The sequence below is a fragment of the Pyxicephalus adspersus genome, chromosome 9 (genome assembly GCF_032062135.1).
Source record: "Pyxicephalus adspersus chromosome 9, UCB_Pads_2.0, whole genome shotgun sequence".
Lineage (NCBI taxonomy): Eukaryota > Metazoa > Chordata > Amphibia > Anura > Pyxicephalidae > Pyxicephalus > Pyxicephalus adspersus.
Window position 1 is genome coordinate 18383679 of NC_092866.1, and position 18234 is coordinate 18401912.

At 37.5% G+C, this 18234-nt stretch overlaps 1 protein-coding gene across 1 annotated transcript in view; it reads right to left on the reverse strand.

The window, feature by feature from the left end:
• Window positions 1–18234, reverse strand: part of CMIP (c-Maf inducing protein) — a gene marked incomplete at its 3' end in the record, with an annotated part of 97373 nt that overhangs the window by 12518 nt on the left and 66621 nt on the right. The window contains 4 exon segments of the mRNA XM_072422719.1: window positions 445–798; window positions 1729–1833; window positions 4745–4903; window positions 10286–10515. Of these exon segments, the coding sequence (XP_072278820.1) occupies window positions 445–798; window positions 1729–1833; window positions 4745–4903; window positions 10286–10515 (848 nt within the window).

The window sequence follows — 18234 nt, forward strand, 5'->3', positions numbered from 1 at the left end:
AGTCAGCTGAATTGTGCCGAATAGATCATAAACTAAAATCCATTTTAAGGCACCAATGACTGGGAGGTGGACAGCCATATGCCAAGAAACCACATTTTGAATACAGGAATGCCAATGGTTCTTCTGCTTCCAAACCAAGTTCTCTCAAGGTAGTTTGGGTTTAAGCGATAAGCAGTCTGCCCAGTGGCAAATTAATAAAGAAAGGCACATGTGCCATGCTAGCCAGTAAACAAATGTGCAGTGACAGTCAGGAGATGTGTTAGTGTAGTGGCAATCAGTGAAAGGTTGGTGTATTGGGTCTATGGAGAAACACAGGGAAGCAGTGGTAATCACTATATAACATAAGGATTAAACATTTACAAGTTTTTAGTTAGCACATAAGTTAGTTAGCAGTTTTTAGTTATCATATAGATAAAAATGTTATTTAAATCAGCAGTAACTTACAGCATCTTAAGGATTTCCACGTAACAGCCCAAGACCCGCTCGGCCTGTGGGCTCAGCTCAATGCTCATGGTGCTGCAGGCCGGACTGATGAGAAGACAATCAATCAGGTTGGGTTCACTGTCATTGCCAGTGTTTGCTTTTAGCTTCTGATTCACTGTATTATTGCGCTCCACCTCCACATGAATTTCATTTGATGTGACGATGACCGACTTATGTCGGGACTCCGCCGACGTGACCTCTTGGGAAACCAGGTCAGGATTGGTGTGAAGAAGCCGTAAGGGGATGTTGGGCTTGCGGTCGCATGGCTGTTGGCAGCCATTACGGATTTCTTTTAAGCTTGGAGAATTGTCTCGGCTTAAAAAAAAATGCAAAAAGGAAGACCATGTTAGATACACACTAGTAAAATATGCTGACAAAACACTTAGTGCTGTTTTATACATGAACCATGATATTTTTTACAGGTTCTACCTAATAATAATTATTATTCTCAAATTGGTAATTACTATACAGCATATGCCTCAATAAAGTATCTGGAAGAATAGGGAAAAAGAAATGTGCTAGGGAGAAGGAGGAAAAGGGAAATTGCAATGTTAAAAAAAGAAGGCATCCCAAGCCGTTGGATGGGTATTTACCCAGATAGGACAAAGTTAACCAACACTGAACTGGATATGCCAAGTACTGATAATGCAGGCACATTTATCTCTGCAAATAGTCATTATATAGCGAATCTACACAAAAGTATATGGATGCAGTTCCTGGTTTTCCTCTGAAAATGCTAGTTGCCTTGCAATGTCTGGATTCAATATTTTTTGAGTTAAAGATCTGGAACATGTCTGCTGTAAACAGGTGTCAGAAAAGTGTCAGATTTACTTATCTCAGCAGCATATCTCCTATATTTCCATCCTGACAGATTTACTTGCAATAGAGAGTTCTGTAACTCCTCTTAGCTGCCCTTACCCTAAACCTGCTTCAAAAGCAAAAAGTCAGCCAAAGGAGAATAAAACAGAAACACCTAAAGAGAAGTCCTTGTGATAAATAGTGCTTATGTGGTATACATATATTACCAGTTATGTTTTGGGTCTTGAGCTTTTTTTTTTTTAAATAGCACATGTTAAATATGTTCAAACAACAAACACCTGACTGATGTATTTTTTTGGAAGCCCCAGTTGCCTAGAAATCAGAGCCCAGGGCCAACACATAATACACCAGGTTATTAAGTGAAGATTTGGCTGCAATAGTAAATAGGTTTTAAAGGCGATACACTATGTTCAAAATCACAATTACCTGTTAATGAATTCTTCATAGCAGGAATAAATTGCAGCTAAGCAGACGGCCACAAGGTTTGGTAAGACCCTGGGGTGAGGACAGTTTGCAGTGGGCCCATGCATGCTGGAAAAAAAGCAGAGGTTTGGATTCACAAAGTACATATATATCCCTACAAATAAAAAATGGAGAAAAAATACAGTTTACAGACTGTATGGACTGTATGTATGGACACATTGAGACCAGAATCCAAATCTCTATTTAAGTTAATCTATCCATATCTAGTATACAAATCTATCAATGATGTGTTCAACTCTTCCTTCTTGTACCCACCAGCAAAACGGAGTGGAAAAGGAAGGGAAGAGGAGTATGCAGCTATGGTAGCTAGAATTAGGTGAACCCTTTTGTTTTGACCTGCTTACAGTATGTAAAGGATAGAGTCACCCAAAGAGCTAGTTCAATGAAAGTTGATACTTCCCTAGGGGCTAGGCATTTATAGAATTATGAAAACAGTTGGAGTTACCTAAACAGTGCCAAAAAGCTCCACAACTTACCTATTCACAACACATCAATCTGCTAAGGTTAATACATGGTTATGTAGAATGTTAGCATGCATTAAGATAAGGTAGGACATTAACATGAATGGGCTGCCAATGCACCAATGCATAAGGATCAAAATATAGATCTGCAGCTTAGATCTGCAGCGAGCTATCATTGCAAAGCCTGGTGCACTGCAACAAAGCTGTAAAATGGGGTGTGTTGGTGTGCCAATCACAATGAACATCAATGCAAAACACTACCATCCTATGTATACCGGGATTAAGTCTCTAGTCAGGATTGAGTTGTTTATCTGGGCTCTAGTAGATTCCACAAGAGAAAAGTATCTAGTTTAAAGTTTTGTATTTCACCAGCATGCATACTTCTGTACCAATTAGTGACAAAAGACACATCAGTCATATTGTGCAAGCATGCTTGACTGCTATTCAGTGTCTGTCCTCCTTTTTCTGAAGACACAGAATATTGGGTCGCATAAAAAACCCAATACACTAATGTATGTTTAAAAAAGATTATAGCAAAAAAGTAGTCTATGCTGCTGGTTAACCTTTTGACTCTTTTTTTATTGGCACAAGCTTATCTTTAGCTTTAATGCAGAATATTTCCTGGAGCCATTGTGTAGGGATGAAAGGAAGCATTTGTATAACAATGATATTGATTAGTGTACCTTGACCAGGTTAACATTTAATAGAACACCAACAAAGAAGCAGGTGAAGAAGCAAAATATATTTGTATGAGGAATGTGCTAGTATATTGTATCAGTAACTACATTTATTTAAAGAAGATCTATAAAGCAAAATTATATCTATCCAACTGTATCAATCTTAATATACTATGGACACTAAAAATATGAAATATAGACTGTTCCTGCAAAAAGGTTGTCCAGATTACATCTGGCTGCTGGTTATATGACTAATGTTGAAGCATTGCTCACATGATCTTTGCAAAAGGGAAGTTCTGAGTGGAGACAAAGCTAGTTGGATAGACCTGTCAGTAGCACCACCTCCACCTCAGAAAAGTGAACAGCCATAGAAGAGAGCCAAAACCAGTATTTTTTCAGGACTTTGGTATTGATGAGTGTATATATCAGGGGACCGCTGCTTGGGCAGTACTAAAAGTTATGCAAAAACAATTGGATAATACCCTAAGAGCCCGTTTTAACAAGTGTTGTTGACTTGAGCCAACGGATCAATTTGACATTGATTTAAGATGCTTCTGGGCTCATTTGGAATTATTGACAGGAGCTATTGACCTGACGTCCCTCAAGTGAGTTTTGCATCCCCAAAACATGCATAAAGAGGACAAAGGCTCTTCAACACAGTGGCCCCGGTCTCCCCAACCCAGGATCTCCCAGAGGCTCCATGAGCAATAAGCAATTTCTATTTCTCATAAAAGTTACAATGTCATCAATTATTTATATATGTATATATATATATATATATATATATATATATTCAACTGTCTGTAAAGAGGTATCTTCACTGACCAATGTATGAGAAATTCTTCCTATCGATCATCAATGTAGGATGCACTCTTACCACCGGTGTAATGGGGTCCTTTCCCAATGACCACCATTGTAGTGTAAGAGGGTAGGCATTCCCCATTGGCTCCCAATGTAATGAAACACTCTATTAACAAAAATTGCAAAACAGAACTACACATTTTATGGTCTTTGTTTTTTTTTTGTTTCTGACCAATATTATTACTTGTTTATGTGGCATATACATTCATAAGGAGCATAATTTATTTTTTTATCTTCAATGCCCCCTGCTCACATACCACATATCACACTGCTAAGTCTGATGCCTCAGCAACAAAATATCAAGTCCCAGAAGTGTAAAGTTCCTGTTTACAAAGTTTCTTAGAGATGGTTTTTGGCAGTGCTGTATTGTCAGTTCTTACTAGTGAAGCTATATATTACAGTTCAGGCTGTCATATTAGATATGTATATTTAGCTTATGACATATTTTTACTGCCAGAAGTTTGGTTTAAGGTGCCAATAACTACATAAGAAGGTTTACTCAATTCTACGGAGAAGAGGAGAGGGGTGGAAACCTCTAGTTATATCCTCTTTCTGTTGTTCTTATACAGAAAGGTAAGTGAGCGTTGTAACCCTAGGATGAAAGTGTGTCATGGTAAAATGATCAGAAAAAGAAAATGAGTTTAAAGGAAAAAAACATGCAGCCACCACATCTAAGGACTAGTAAGCCCTTTTATGTTACATTTTTGCATTATATACACTTTAGCTTGTATGGCCCAAACGTCAGAGATAAAAAGTGAACTCTTAACACAGTAAACGGTTGTTATGCTTTGGGATTCTTGGAAGTTTCGTCACTTTGAACTTTGCTGCTCGATATAATGGGGAAAAAAGCTAGACGTAGGAACATGGAAACGCACTGGACCTTTAACCAGAACATATTTTCCAGTTTTGAGGAAACAAATGCACAGTAGAGCAATTCAAGATTCATGACCAGCCACTGACCTGTGTATGAATTTCTTCACCACTTCCATTCCTGCGTTTAATTCATTCAAAGCCAGTATGTACTCCTGAGTAAACAGCCTTAAACGAGGACACTTCCCAAAATCCTGGACAAACATAAGAAGGAAAAGACTGGTTTGAAAGATTGCCAGCACATAACTTCTACAAGAAGAGATTCATTCCCCGTTGCCTTCAGCACATATACACGTTTCTGTATTAAGCGTCTGTCCCAGTGGAAGAAACCAATCCTTGTGTATAACATATAAAATTCAAAGGAAAAAAGAGGCGTTACCCAATCAAACACTCATTTGAGCTAAATACAAATGTAAATGGAATGGTTTCAGGATCCAAGACTTCCAGACCTGTTTCCTCCAGATGTATAGGACACCTTCCTTAAAGTAGACATGTCATGACAGAATACGGATGTTTTTGCTGTACTGCTGGTGTCTTGCACATGTGAATGACTGAATACTTTTACCCTACTCACATCATCAAAACAGTGCTTGTATTTCAAAAGAAATACTTTGGTAAAGTGTTATGTGAAACTGTTAATCTTTGGTATCCCCTTCAGCACTTAATTGTTCCTCCCGCTGACTTCTACATCATTACTATGTCCTAAAGTAATGTGAAAGTCAAAGGGAGCAACTAGGAGCACAGCAGAGGACAACTGAACTCATCACTACTTGGAAGTGTCGTTTCTTTTTTGACACACAGGTTTGAGTTTTTGCGGGCAGGCTCATTTAAGGGTAAATAACCTACAAGATCAACTAGAAAGACAGTGAAATAGCAGCTGCTATGGCAGACTTTGAATAGGTCGGATTTCTTTAAAGGGGACAAAAGCAGTTGCCAGTACTGACTCATCTTTAAATGTGCAAATTCCAGGGTTGTCCTTTGGATCCTGACCATTTAGTGCGTCACTAACCCAAAAGCACACATGCATGATGGGAATTTAGACTTCACCAGAATATATTTGTTCCAGGTCAGGATGGAACAGGTCACTAGATAGTGAAGTCTCTATAGATAGTCAGGTCACTATTCTGGATACAGAATATTCTGTTTTTATTCACAGTTTTTATTACATTTTTAGATCTCCAATAATTTTTCGTTGTATCCATTACTTTCATACATGCAAAGCAGCTTCAATTCATGTAAACGATTATAAGTCAAATTTAATTTTATCAATTAACTAAAAAAATGTTCATATTTGGGAGTGTAGTGAGAATTTTTATGTTCACGCAAAAATGTATTGCAAAGTGGGGGGCTGTAGTAATGTTTATAATTAAATTACATCCATCCAAACCAACTTTAGCCAAACTTTTTTGTAAATACATGTACTTTTATCAAGGTGGTAATGCCATCTATGGCTTTGCTTTGGAGGTTAAATCTCACTGTCACAGAGGCTGACACCACCAACAATACTAACCTAGCAAAAAAAAAACAAATGAAGTCTGCATCTCTGCAGCAGAGATTTCCAATTACTTCCTCTTTTAAAAGGAATCTAAACAAATTCTCCACCATAGGGGCACAGACTACAATTAAAATATGAGAAAGGGTTTATCCAATTTTTAGCAATGGTTTATATAAGGGTCTGACCAGAAAATATTCTACAGAAATATTGAGATATTTAACTAAAACAAAGGTCAGTCGACAGTGGCAATTTAACTCAGCCATTAAATATGAACTAAATAAACACACATATTAGTCTCTTACATTCATTCACAATTTGTGATTACAATGATCGTATTGATTGTATCACACAATTTGTCTGTGAAGGCAAGAGAAGCCAATTTCACACAATTTGTCAAAAAGGAAGAGAAACCAATAATTTGGCTGACTGGTCCAACTTGTAAAATTACCATTTCCAGCTGTGGAACACGCACTGCTCGTTCATTTATAGTTAATTACATATACAATAAATACATCTGAAATACCTAATACTATTTCATATAAAATAAAATCTGGATTGCAACATTTCATATAAACAGAAAAATACATAATACAAACAGTGTAATTAGGTGCACCTTTCATCAGCGATTTTAATCCTGGATCTGGTCCAGGATTAAAAACATTTGCTAACAAATAGCAAATTACTTTTAAGAATACATTCCAGGTTTGCTGGATCACTCAAGGTCAGTGATGATAGTGTATCCTCTTCAGCCTTGGAGAGCTTTAATAAATAAGAGCCAACATATTCTACAAATTTACTGCACATTTTCTTTTAAAACTGCAAATTTGAAGCTTTTTTTGGCTGATTCTAGGAGATTCTGAGGTCATGTTCTGAGTGTCCTTTAGAGTTCTCTTCAAGACTTATAGGAAATTTCACTTTGTGACCACATTTATGTACTTTAAGAGACTCTGAAACTCCAATGCGCCCCACAAAGAAATAACTTATGACTCATGGAAAGGACATACTATATTTTATTAAAAACCTTTACTATCAAAGAGATTACCATTGCATTGGGAAAAAAATGTGGGCTCTGATATAAGGAGCCAAGGATGTGTCCCATACACTTAGAGGTAAGTAAAGCTAAATCTCCTTATTTATCTTGATGCCAATATGAAAAAGCCAAAATTTCAAAAAGAAAAGCATTTTAAATATAATTATCAGAAAAAAAACAAATTTAAAATGGCACTCATCATTTTAAAGAGATTACAGACTGTGTGAACTCTAAAAGAGTGCAAAAGCCAACATGGACACCTGGAAAGTCAAAACACATATGGAGGGAGCTGGAGTTATAATGAAAAAATAAACTAATTCCTCATTTGGGTAAATATTCAACTATTCCAGAATACATTAAAACATTTATTGTGACTCAGATATTAAAAGATAACAGGTTTATAATAAGTCATAAACCTAAGCAATATAAACTGAGCAAATGATAAAAAAAAATTCAATTGCCTTCACCTAAACTGCAAGACAAAATAAAGAGCAGTTTCTAAGATATATGTAGCTGAAATTATTTAGAAATGTAGACTTATTTTTATAAAAGTCCAACTGGATCTAGCATCTAACTGGATCTAGGAGCCTACATAAAATGGACTGAAAACTCAAAAAACAAAGTCTTCTGGAGTTAATACTATTAAAAATAAATCCCTGGTTCCTGGTGGCTTTTTGCTTTGGCCATACATCGTATGGCACACGTGTCGCCTAGTGTAGAGCTTGGCTTTGTGTGGGGCAGGATCTAAAACATTAATGGTCATCCAATGGACCATCGTCATGGAAGTCAACCATGGAGCTGAATGACAAGTCCTGGACCTGTCATCACTGCAGAGCGGCTGCACACGGGTAAGAATGGGCTATAATTGGCAAATATGCTGTACATACATGCTGATTATGGCAGAAGCTCACCACACACCACTATGTTTGGTTCCACTTTAATGACCTTTATTACAACAAACAGCCTTAATGACTAACAGGAAGGCATTTGAGAATGAAAGGAATGGGGATCAATGTCTTTAAAGGAGTCCAGCTATCAATACTTTCGTATCTACAGCTCTTTGTAACACACACACAATTTATGCTCATGCATTTTTCATCATATGCTCAGTTTGCATTGTCCAGGTTTGTGTCAGGTTTACTTTAACAAATATTATTATCATAATAAATGTCTCTCCAAGCCTTCTGCCGCAGTGTGTGAAGAGAATAGATTGAAGTGTTTACAGTTAACATGAAATGCATTAAATTCCCCACCAGTCCCAGATGGAGAGCAGAAAAACAAACTGTTCCTTTCTTGGACTCCTCAACACGTACAAAATTAATTTTGCCAAAACATATTACATCGCTGCTTCCTCATTTGGACAAACTCTCTTTGCATACAATAAACTACGGCCATTAATTTTACTGTCAATTGAGCACAAATGAGTCATTCTATTAGAAAAGGGGTTTTGTGTGTGCCTGGTGAAGCACAAGTATGACAGTCTGTGTTGAGGAAAAAAAATAGGCATGTAAATTACTTGGCAATCTGAAACACTCCTGCTTTTCAGGTCTGCCTTTATATTTCAAAGCATCAAGTAGGGAACAAATAAAATCAATCAGTGATAATAACTAATAAATCATCAGATGGAGCAGCCTGTCTGATTATGATAACATAAATACTGTGCACTTAAAGCAGACCTATCATCACATATTTAACACTATATGCTCATTATATGGGTGGCTATCCCTTTTATATAAAGGAAAAGACTTGCTGGGCTTAGTTTTAGGATGCATCAATGGCTTTTCAGATGTAAAGAAAAATTATTATTTTTTTGTAAAAGTTCCCGGATGCTAGCCTACAACAATAATGCTGCCATAAATGTAAAAGATATAGTTGTGTACTACAAAGTAATATTCCACCCTAGTAAAAAATCCACCGTACTTAATGAGGTTACTCAGTCAATAAACAATAATTTTTATCAAACAGAAATGAATCTACCTATTAGAAAATGCAGTCAGATTTGACCAAATGGATTTTAACTCTTGAGTATGTTGAGTTGATTTTGAGCAAAACTGACTCCAAAGCTAAGGGACTGTGTCAATGGTTTCACTTTTGTGCGTTCTTCATGCCCACGCAAATCTTTAGGAACATAAAACTCCCTTTAAGCAAGTCAAATGGGGTCAGAAGATCATCTGTAGGTCAGAAGCACCTGATACAATACTTGATATAGAAGAAGTGCTTTTAAACTGTCATAGGCATTTTAAACTGATGTGAGACTCTTAGCTTGTTAACACAAGCCCCAATAAATTAAAGGCAGAATAAATTTGAAAAATCCTTTATTATTTTTTCACCCCATTAGAGTATACACATACTAGTCATACGTAATCAGAGTTATCATATCTAGTAAACAATATGATAAGAACAATGCATTCTCAAAGTCATTGAAGAAGAGAGAGTGGAAGAAGTGGAGACATTTATGTGATCCCCTAATGGACTTTATTCCTTATTTTCTGTCCTAAACACAGAGTAGAATAGCAAGATCTAACCTATTAAGCTTTCACTTTTCAGTTGGTTTGAAAATAAAATAAAAAAGCTTATTGGTTTGTACAGTCAGCATAAAAAAACATAGAATAACTTCAGTAGTGAAGAGGGTAAAAATGGGCACTGTAATCACGAAGACTGTGCCCAAAAGTACCATTCCTAAAGCAACCTCTGTCCACCAACCCAAATGAATATTGGAATGAACTGCCTTGCATGCATTTTCAGAATTTCTAGCTGAAAATTGGTCCACGGGATCTGCAGGGTCATCTATGTGTATCAACAGGTGTGGCCAGGCTTGGCCAGAGGAGTAAAGATTTCAGCTAGATTCCAGCATACCATGGATCTGATTCAGGCAAATATACACCTGAGGCGACGGTACTTTAGGTCAGGCGTTAGGCCAAAAGAATAACTGTAATTTTTTGCATCTGATATGCAAAACCTTTTTTTTTATAGTCCTGGCAGACTTCCCTCTAAACAAAGGAAAGGTTTATTGATAAAGCTGTCCTAATCTAAGGCTAATTTCATTTTCATTTATAAATTCAGTTTTGATATGTTGTGAAACACTATACACAGAACAATTTATCAATTGGTACTTCTAGGAAAGTCTGTAAGTGGTAAGAACCCAAAAAGAGTAAAATTCCTGGCAAGTCCTACCTCGGAAAGTAACTTGGAGACAATTTCTAGTGGTGCCTGGTAGATAGAATCATCCTGCAGGGGGGAAGTCAGCGCCATGTCCACCAGGGTCCTGATCTCCTTCAGGACTACTTCCCAGCGATTTGGATTACTCAGAACTTTCTTGTACTTGTAGATCTTTTTCTGTAAGACAGAAAGTAAATGATGACTATACAGAAATGTAAATTATTGGAGCAAGGTCATAACAGACAGAAGACCATGGTAAATCTTATCACCAGTCAATCACCTTGTAGTTATATTTTAGATTTTTTTTATTGTAAAATGTATTTGATGTAAATTTTCAGGCTTTGTATTTGAAATTATTAGCAGTTTTCCCTACTGACAATTCATGCAGCAGTAGACCATCTGTGACCATTGTCTGTGAACAACATTGGTTATCTGGTTAAAGTGGCACCTCAAATACTTTCATATCATGCAGAAGGTGAACAGTCAGTTTTTAAAGGTAAAAAAATGGGACAAAAAAAAGGCTAAATATGAGCAAAAGTAGAAGATTAAGGGACTGACAAGGTCTAAATTTTGATGTATAGACGACTGGGTCAAGCCACCTCCAAAACAGTAGATCTTATGATGTGGTTAGTACCTCCCAAAAATGATCCACTGAAGAACAACTAGTGATAGGGTTACTGGCACCCAAAGCTTGTAGGGTGGTTGTGTGGGAAAAGGGGCTAACTTGTCCGGTCCCAGAGAAGAGCTAATGTATCACACCATTGCTATGTCTTAGGCTGGGTAGCCACTGATGCTGATGTATAAGGTCCCATGCTGACGCTATCTCTCATTGCTCGCCACATGTGCATAAGTGAGAGGTGGTTAACATGTCTAGTCCTACAGAAGAACTACCGTATTACAAATTGCCTAAAAACTAATTGTTGACGGCTCTGAATGCATGAGTGAGAGGGGAACAACAAGTCTGGTCCCATAGAAGAGCTACTGTAGCACAAACTGCTGAAAAAACTTAGTGCTAGCAATGAAAGAATGGTGTCAGAACACCATTCTCCCAGTCTGGGTAACCACATACTAATGCATGAGGGCCCATGGTGACCCTCTCCACTGAAGAATGCTTAGGCATTAGACCTGGGCCAAAAAGTTGTGAAAAATGGTAGCCTGGTCCGATGAATCACGTTTTCTTTTGGATCATGTGAATGGACAGGGTTTGTACATATTTCCTGGATAAACAAAGTCACCTAGATGGCAAGTAGGCAGGAAGACAAGGCACTGTGATTTGAGGGATCCTCTGCAAGGTGGGGTGCTGCCCACAGAAAGCAAATAAAAATTGTGTGTTAAATTTTATTTCTCAAACATATTTCTCAGAAATCCTTACTGGATCCAGTGTGCTTGCTATAGGAGATAACTCTGTTTTCTTTAGTTTTCTAAACGTTAATTAAAAAAATTAATACAGAAAATGGCAGGCTGACGTACATAAAAAATTTACACAGACATAACAAAATAGTTTTAAAGTAAAAAGGGAAGCGGACAGACACGAAGAACGGAATAGTTTATTTTTGTACTGTCAATTTCAGTGCTTTACAAAACCATTCAAATCACATTTATATTTTACATTCCTCATTACTTAACTACTTTTTTTTTTAGGTTTTTATTATTTTTGGACAGGAAACACAGTTTCCACTCAACCTGCTGCCAGCTTTAATTTATACAAGTCAATGCTGTTTGACATAGAGTTAAATAAATGCACGGCGTTATCGAGGCATCTTCGGTGGTTGGTTCTTACATGACATGAGCATTTCTACATTTTGGGTTCATACACTGCATGTAACCCGGCCTGATAGCAAACAATGCAGGCAGAATGAGAAAGTGCCCTGAGTCAGAAGATAATGTAACCGACAATCCGGGATCAAGTAACATTGATTTACTTACGTCAATTGCAACAACATCCTGGAGCCCCCAGGTGGGGAGGATGTCTTGAAATGAACTCGCCTGAGGTAACTACTCGGGCCTCACATGCTCGGTGGTTAACCTGTGCAGTGCCAGAGGCAAAAAACCTCACTTACTGGGGCTAAAAGTGGGCTTATCATCCTGACACTGTACTATATTTTAGCCTTTAATAGTATTCCAAATAATACATGGTTACAATAAACAGATGTGGTTACCAGGAAGATTCTTTTTAATTACTTTAAATTTTTTGATTTTTTAATCACTCATCTTCTCTTAAAGTAAACCTATCATTACAACATAAAACCTATCATTACTGCTGGGTGTTATCAGTATTTGTTTTCTTTAAGCAATTATAGTTCAATACTCCGATCTGCAGTGTTGGACATGTAGTGTCTATCGAGCGACTGGTAATAGTATGAGATCCAGTCAAGCAGTGGCTTTATTTCTGCAAAGACCACATGACCAATTCCGAGGCACTGATCATATGCCCAAGTACAGAAGAATGGCGGCAATATCACTGTATCTGGAAAGAAAAGTACATGTTTGTACATATAAGTGATATTCTATTGCTTTAATGTTATAAGTAAGGTTTTTTATTACTTCATTGCTCATTATGAATATAAATGTATGACTTAGCTAGGAATTTGTAAAGTCTAAAATGGTATTCATAAACGCCCCAATGTAATCCATTTACCTTATTCAGAGTTATGTGTATTTACCCGTGGCATGAGCTCACAAGGCTCCATAGAAGGTCACTAGGAGTGTGGCAATAGTGTACATTCCTAAACTTTCTACATCACCAATCACATTCAAACTTCCAAAAAAGTTGAATCTGATTTTTATGCTATTTTTTTTTCTATTGCTGTCTGCCTGGATCAATTCTCTTCTGTTGTAATTACTGTAGAGGATAGACTTCATGGAAGAACTTGGTGATCCAGCAAACCCAAAATTGATTCCTAAAATCATTTGCCAATCATTAGCTGGCAAATCCTGGACTGGATTCCTTCCAGGTTTGCTGGATCTACCAGGTTCCCCCACAGTAAATTAACTTTCCACTTGGAGAGCTTTCATAAATAAAAAACCAAAGTGAGAGAATTTAACCAAAACAGACTTGTATCTCTTGCCCACAAAACTAAAAATTACAAATGTATTTTTGGCTAAAGCAAGACTTTTCTAGGAGTAAGGGATCCCTTCAAAACATTACCCCAGGATACACAAAGAAAAGGTCCTATGAAATATTGCACTTGACTGGAGGGTGCAGGCCACCTGTGCTTATAATTATTAAAAAAAAAAGCCTTTTATTTGCACTGCTCCTAGCCAAAGTTTCCCAAATAGGTCAAAACTTCTCTTTCTTGCATCCATAGAACAATATAAAACTTGTAGATAGCACTACAAAAATCCTCACTCTACTGTTCATGCAATTGGTTCATTGAGTTGATCAGAAGTCTACCGAACCTGACATCAAATTACAGGTGACCAGTTCCATCATATATGGCATCCCAAACAGAAGGTTCTAAAACTTCCCTACCCAGCTCAAAACTTGATCAGAAGTCTACCGAACCTGACGTCAAATTACAGGTGACCAGTTCCATCACATATGGCATCCCAAACAGAAGGTTCTAACACTTCCCTACCCAGCTCAAAACTTGATCAGAAGTCTACCAAACCTGACGTCAAATTACAGGTGACCAGTTCCATCATATATGGCATCCCGAACAGAAGGTTCTAACACTTCCCTACCCAGTTCGGTCAAGAAAAGGCTGGGGCTATAAACGTCACTTGGTTGGTTGACCTTCCTATTTATTTCTAGGAACTCTGATCACCTTGCAAGAAGAATGTAAGCTCGTCCACTTGATGGTTGGGTTTTGGCATGGCCACTAAGGCACTCACTCAGCACCGCATTGTGGAAGATTGCCATGCGCTCCTCATACCTGGATATACCAAACATGTCAGTTCACCCCAGGTGCCCATATGGAATGATGTGGGAATGAAGGTAAGCTGAGTACATGCAGGCGTGGAACTGTATTTAGGTGAACCCGTATTGTTGCTTTGCCCTGCATAGTGAAAGCACTGGTTTACTTTCAGTTGATGTTTCTATGCGGTGGAAGACTATTATTACCTGATGACAAGTGATCATTCCAAAAAGCATTGGCTTGCATCACTGAACAGCTGGGACAATTCACCTGTTTCTCTGTTTGTGGTGGGGATGGGAGGCAGGCCATCAGTCAAAACACTTGTTCCTCATATCAAGCTAAAAAGAGATAGGTGTAAGGGCGAACCTGATTTTATGCACGTTTGCCTAATGATGTTCTGCGGTGAGTGCAGAAGATCACTGCCTGCTCTGTGTACAGTAATTGTTGCTATGCTAAAGGATTACTGTACAGACAAAAGCAAGAGTGGCATGTCATGGATGCCTTCACACAATTTTAGTGCGAATTCCCTGTGGTAGCGTTCTTTATTCATGGGACAAATGCGTAAATCTGTGCAAGTATCAATGGCACTGGCTACATGGCTGCACTGCAGCTTTTTCAGATGAATGCTTTATGATCACTTAGTAAATGCTGCAAAATTTAAAGGGCAAGAGCACACAGAACAAGCTAAACTAAAATGCACATTTACATTTAAATGAATTTTAAGAACAAGAATTCCACTGGGTATCAGCCCCTTACAGACCCTGTACAATGGAACTCATATAGGAAGAAGGAGAGCCAGGATACTAAATAGCCACATCAAAAGGAACATGAAGACTGGAGAGGTAAGAGATGAGCTTATCAAACTTCTGTTCACTGTTCATTCTCTGGGTAGGTCAAATATCAAACAAAATAAAGCAGAGAAAGATCAGGTGCCCTATCTTACCAGCCAGGATTGTGATATGGCAGAGCTATGCAAGTCTCAGAATCTGCAAGTCTGTGCAATGGATATTGCACAGGCAAAACAGCTTCCATATATGCTCATAATATGTATGTTTAGTTTGCCTGGAGTTTAGCTTTAAAGTTATGAATTAACTTTAGCTGATATGTTTTAATATTTTTTGAGATTCCAGTGAATCCTGCTACATTTACATTTTCTGTATCATAAATTAACACAGAACTGCAAAAGTAAGAGTCCTTGTATTGGGACACAAAGGCCCTGATTTATTAAAGCTCTCCACTTTCACTTTCATCAGGGAAGCTGGGTGAGCCTGAAAACCTGGAATTGATTTTTCTAAAAGCCATTAGCTATTTGTTAGCAAATGTTTTCAATTCTAGACCAGATCCATTCCGGGTTTGCTGGATCACCCATTTTCACTGATAAAAATGTGTATATTCTTCCCTGCCTTGGAGAGCTTTGATAAATCAGGGTCAAAGACTCAGACTCAAAGGAATTTCCAATGTAAAGTATTTGTTTTATGTGAACTAAGTCTTTAACATCATTTCCAGGGATGTTTTGCTGTGAAAGCAAGATAAGAGAAATATAACATAAAAATGGACTATAACATTCTAAGAAACAGGAAGCATTCCTATTTCCTGTCTGCTCAATTCTTTGGTAACTTTCACAGAATATTATGAAAAATATTGCTGTGCTGTTCAGTTCTGTGTTTTATCACTTGCTCTTTATTTTTTTTATTTTTTTCGGGGCAGTAAAAAATGAATTAGGAAAGCCGTGAGATCTCACTCCGATACGACAACCCACAGTAGTACATATGTAGTAGAAGATCACTGATTTAAGTGATAAGTCACAACTATAGCTTGCAAAACTTGAAAACATAAAAACAAGACACACTAAGCTCTATAACAATGTGTGTAGCTGGGTCCAAATCTTCCATGACCTTAGTGGCTTTGGAAAGCTAGAGCTGTCTGTCATCAGTTGGCTCTCCAAACACTTGCAAGCTCAAACCTTTTGCTAAAACAGCGCTCAGTCCATCTCAGCCTCTGTCATTCCCATCTCTCTTTGACTTCCATCATCAAAGTCTTTTCCAGAGAGTCCAGCCTTTATTTTAGACAGTCAAAATATTTGAGCTTTAGTTTCAATGTCAGTCCTCCTAGTGAATGATTTAAGTTTATTTTCTTGAAAATGGTCCGATTTGTTCTTAAAACAGTCCAAGAAACTCTCAACACTTTCCTTCAGCACCACAGATCAAACATCTTGATTTTCCACTGTTGGCTTTTCTACTAGAAAATCTCTTGCTGCCATTCAGCACCATCTCTGGCAAAAAGAACTTCTGTTGTCAACATTCTTTAAAAAACCCAGTCAACCCAAACAAAAGGGCATGGTGCTCAAGGACATTTGCTTTATGGCAAGTAAAAGGCCAATCTCCAACCGCTATTTCGACAAACCTAGCCTACTTTTGACGAGATCCAATTTTTTTAAAATCCCAAAACAAGGGCAATGTCGTTGACTGCTTATCTTTGCAGGTCAGTGATTCTCAACCAGGTTTTCATGGATCTTTAAGGTCAAGAGGTTGCGAGGGGTTCCCTGAACAGTTAGCAATTCGTGATTCTCAGGTCAGTTAACTGACACCAATGATCTTTTGGAATCTTGAAGGCATTCTTTTTACGGACTACCATTCTTATGTACTGAGATCTGTGAATTTAGTACCTATAGTGTGGTTGACCTGAAAGTTATATCACAGGTTCCCTCCACGGTAAAATGGTCAGCTGTTCTAGAGCCATTTTTGTCTGGGCATTATCCAGAGTTAGCCTTTAGTTCCTTGTCTGAGATGTTGGCTGAGAGATGACAAAATCATGTAAACCCTTTCACAGATCTTGGCTGTTTTTACAAAGGTGTAAAAGTTAACATGTGTGCTAAATGCAACATAGTTGCATGTGTTTACATAAGCTCTGCTTTAATAAGGTTGTCCTTTCATGAAAAAGGTAGTTTTTCTGTCAGCTAAACTAAGGACTAATACATATAATAATAATAAAATATAATAATATTATTATTATATAATACCGTATAATATTAAGGACTAATACAATGACAGTAAAGAAAAAAAAATACTCCCGAAAGATGGTGAATTTATGTGTTTTATGGCATGCAAAGAATGCATTCATGGAGTCATTTAAAGTTACCGATAGGTCCACTTTAAGAATTCATCCAAGTTACCCCTCAATAGAGTCTGCTGGTAGACTAATTGACGTTATTAGATGCCCTTACTTAAGCACCACTTTGCTTTGTACATTTCCAAAATATTTTTCCTGAAATAAAAGCTACTTTTAACCTTTGTACAAAGAAAAACTGCACTGTGTTAGTCAGCCAATTTCCCTTTCATGAACTGAGGCACTTGGCTGCCAGTTTCTTAAGAACTAGGTAAATCGGAAACAGGCTTATCTTCCCTTAGCCTAAAAGCAGCAAAGTTAAAAATATGATTATGTGTTAAAGGGATCTTTTTGCAATTTGTTTCTTTCAACTCCAGAATAATGTTTAATATAAAAAACTGAAAAGCACAAATTCAGTTTACATGTAAAAAAGTGAAACAAACAGAAAAATAGTAAAGTATAACTTATGAGAAAATTTTAAAAAATGCAGTTTTCCACTTGAATTGCATCAGCAGGGCACTATCGAATTCAGATGCTGACTGTGCATGGTGCTACATGAAACCCGATCAAACTATGAGTTTTAGCCTTCTTTAATTCCTCAGGGTCTCATTACATTATGGGAGTATTATGGATGTGTTGCTGTGTGTTTTATCATTAAAGTAGCCCATTTGAGCGTGAAAAATCATGCATACGGCGCTTTTTAAAATGCAATAAATGTGAGTCTGTTGCCATGCATTGCACTGCAGATACATTTGCAGTGTCATTATGCATGACCAGCAACACAATGAACTGATGTATGTGATGTGCGTTGCAAGCTTCCTCAATGCACTTATTGAAACAAAGACAGTATTCACCCTGGAAAAAATTTAAGCTGGGTGGAAAGAAGCTGTAGATGGGTGGTCAAAAGGGGATGAAGCAACACATTACAATTTTT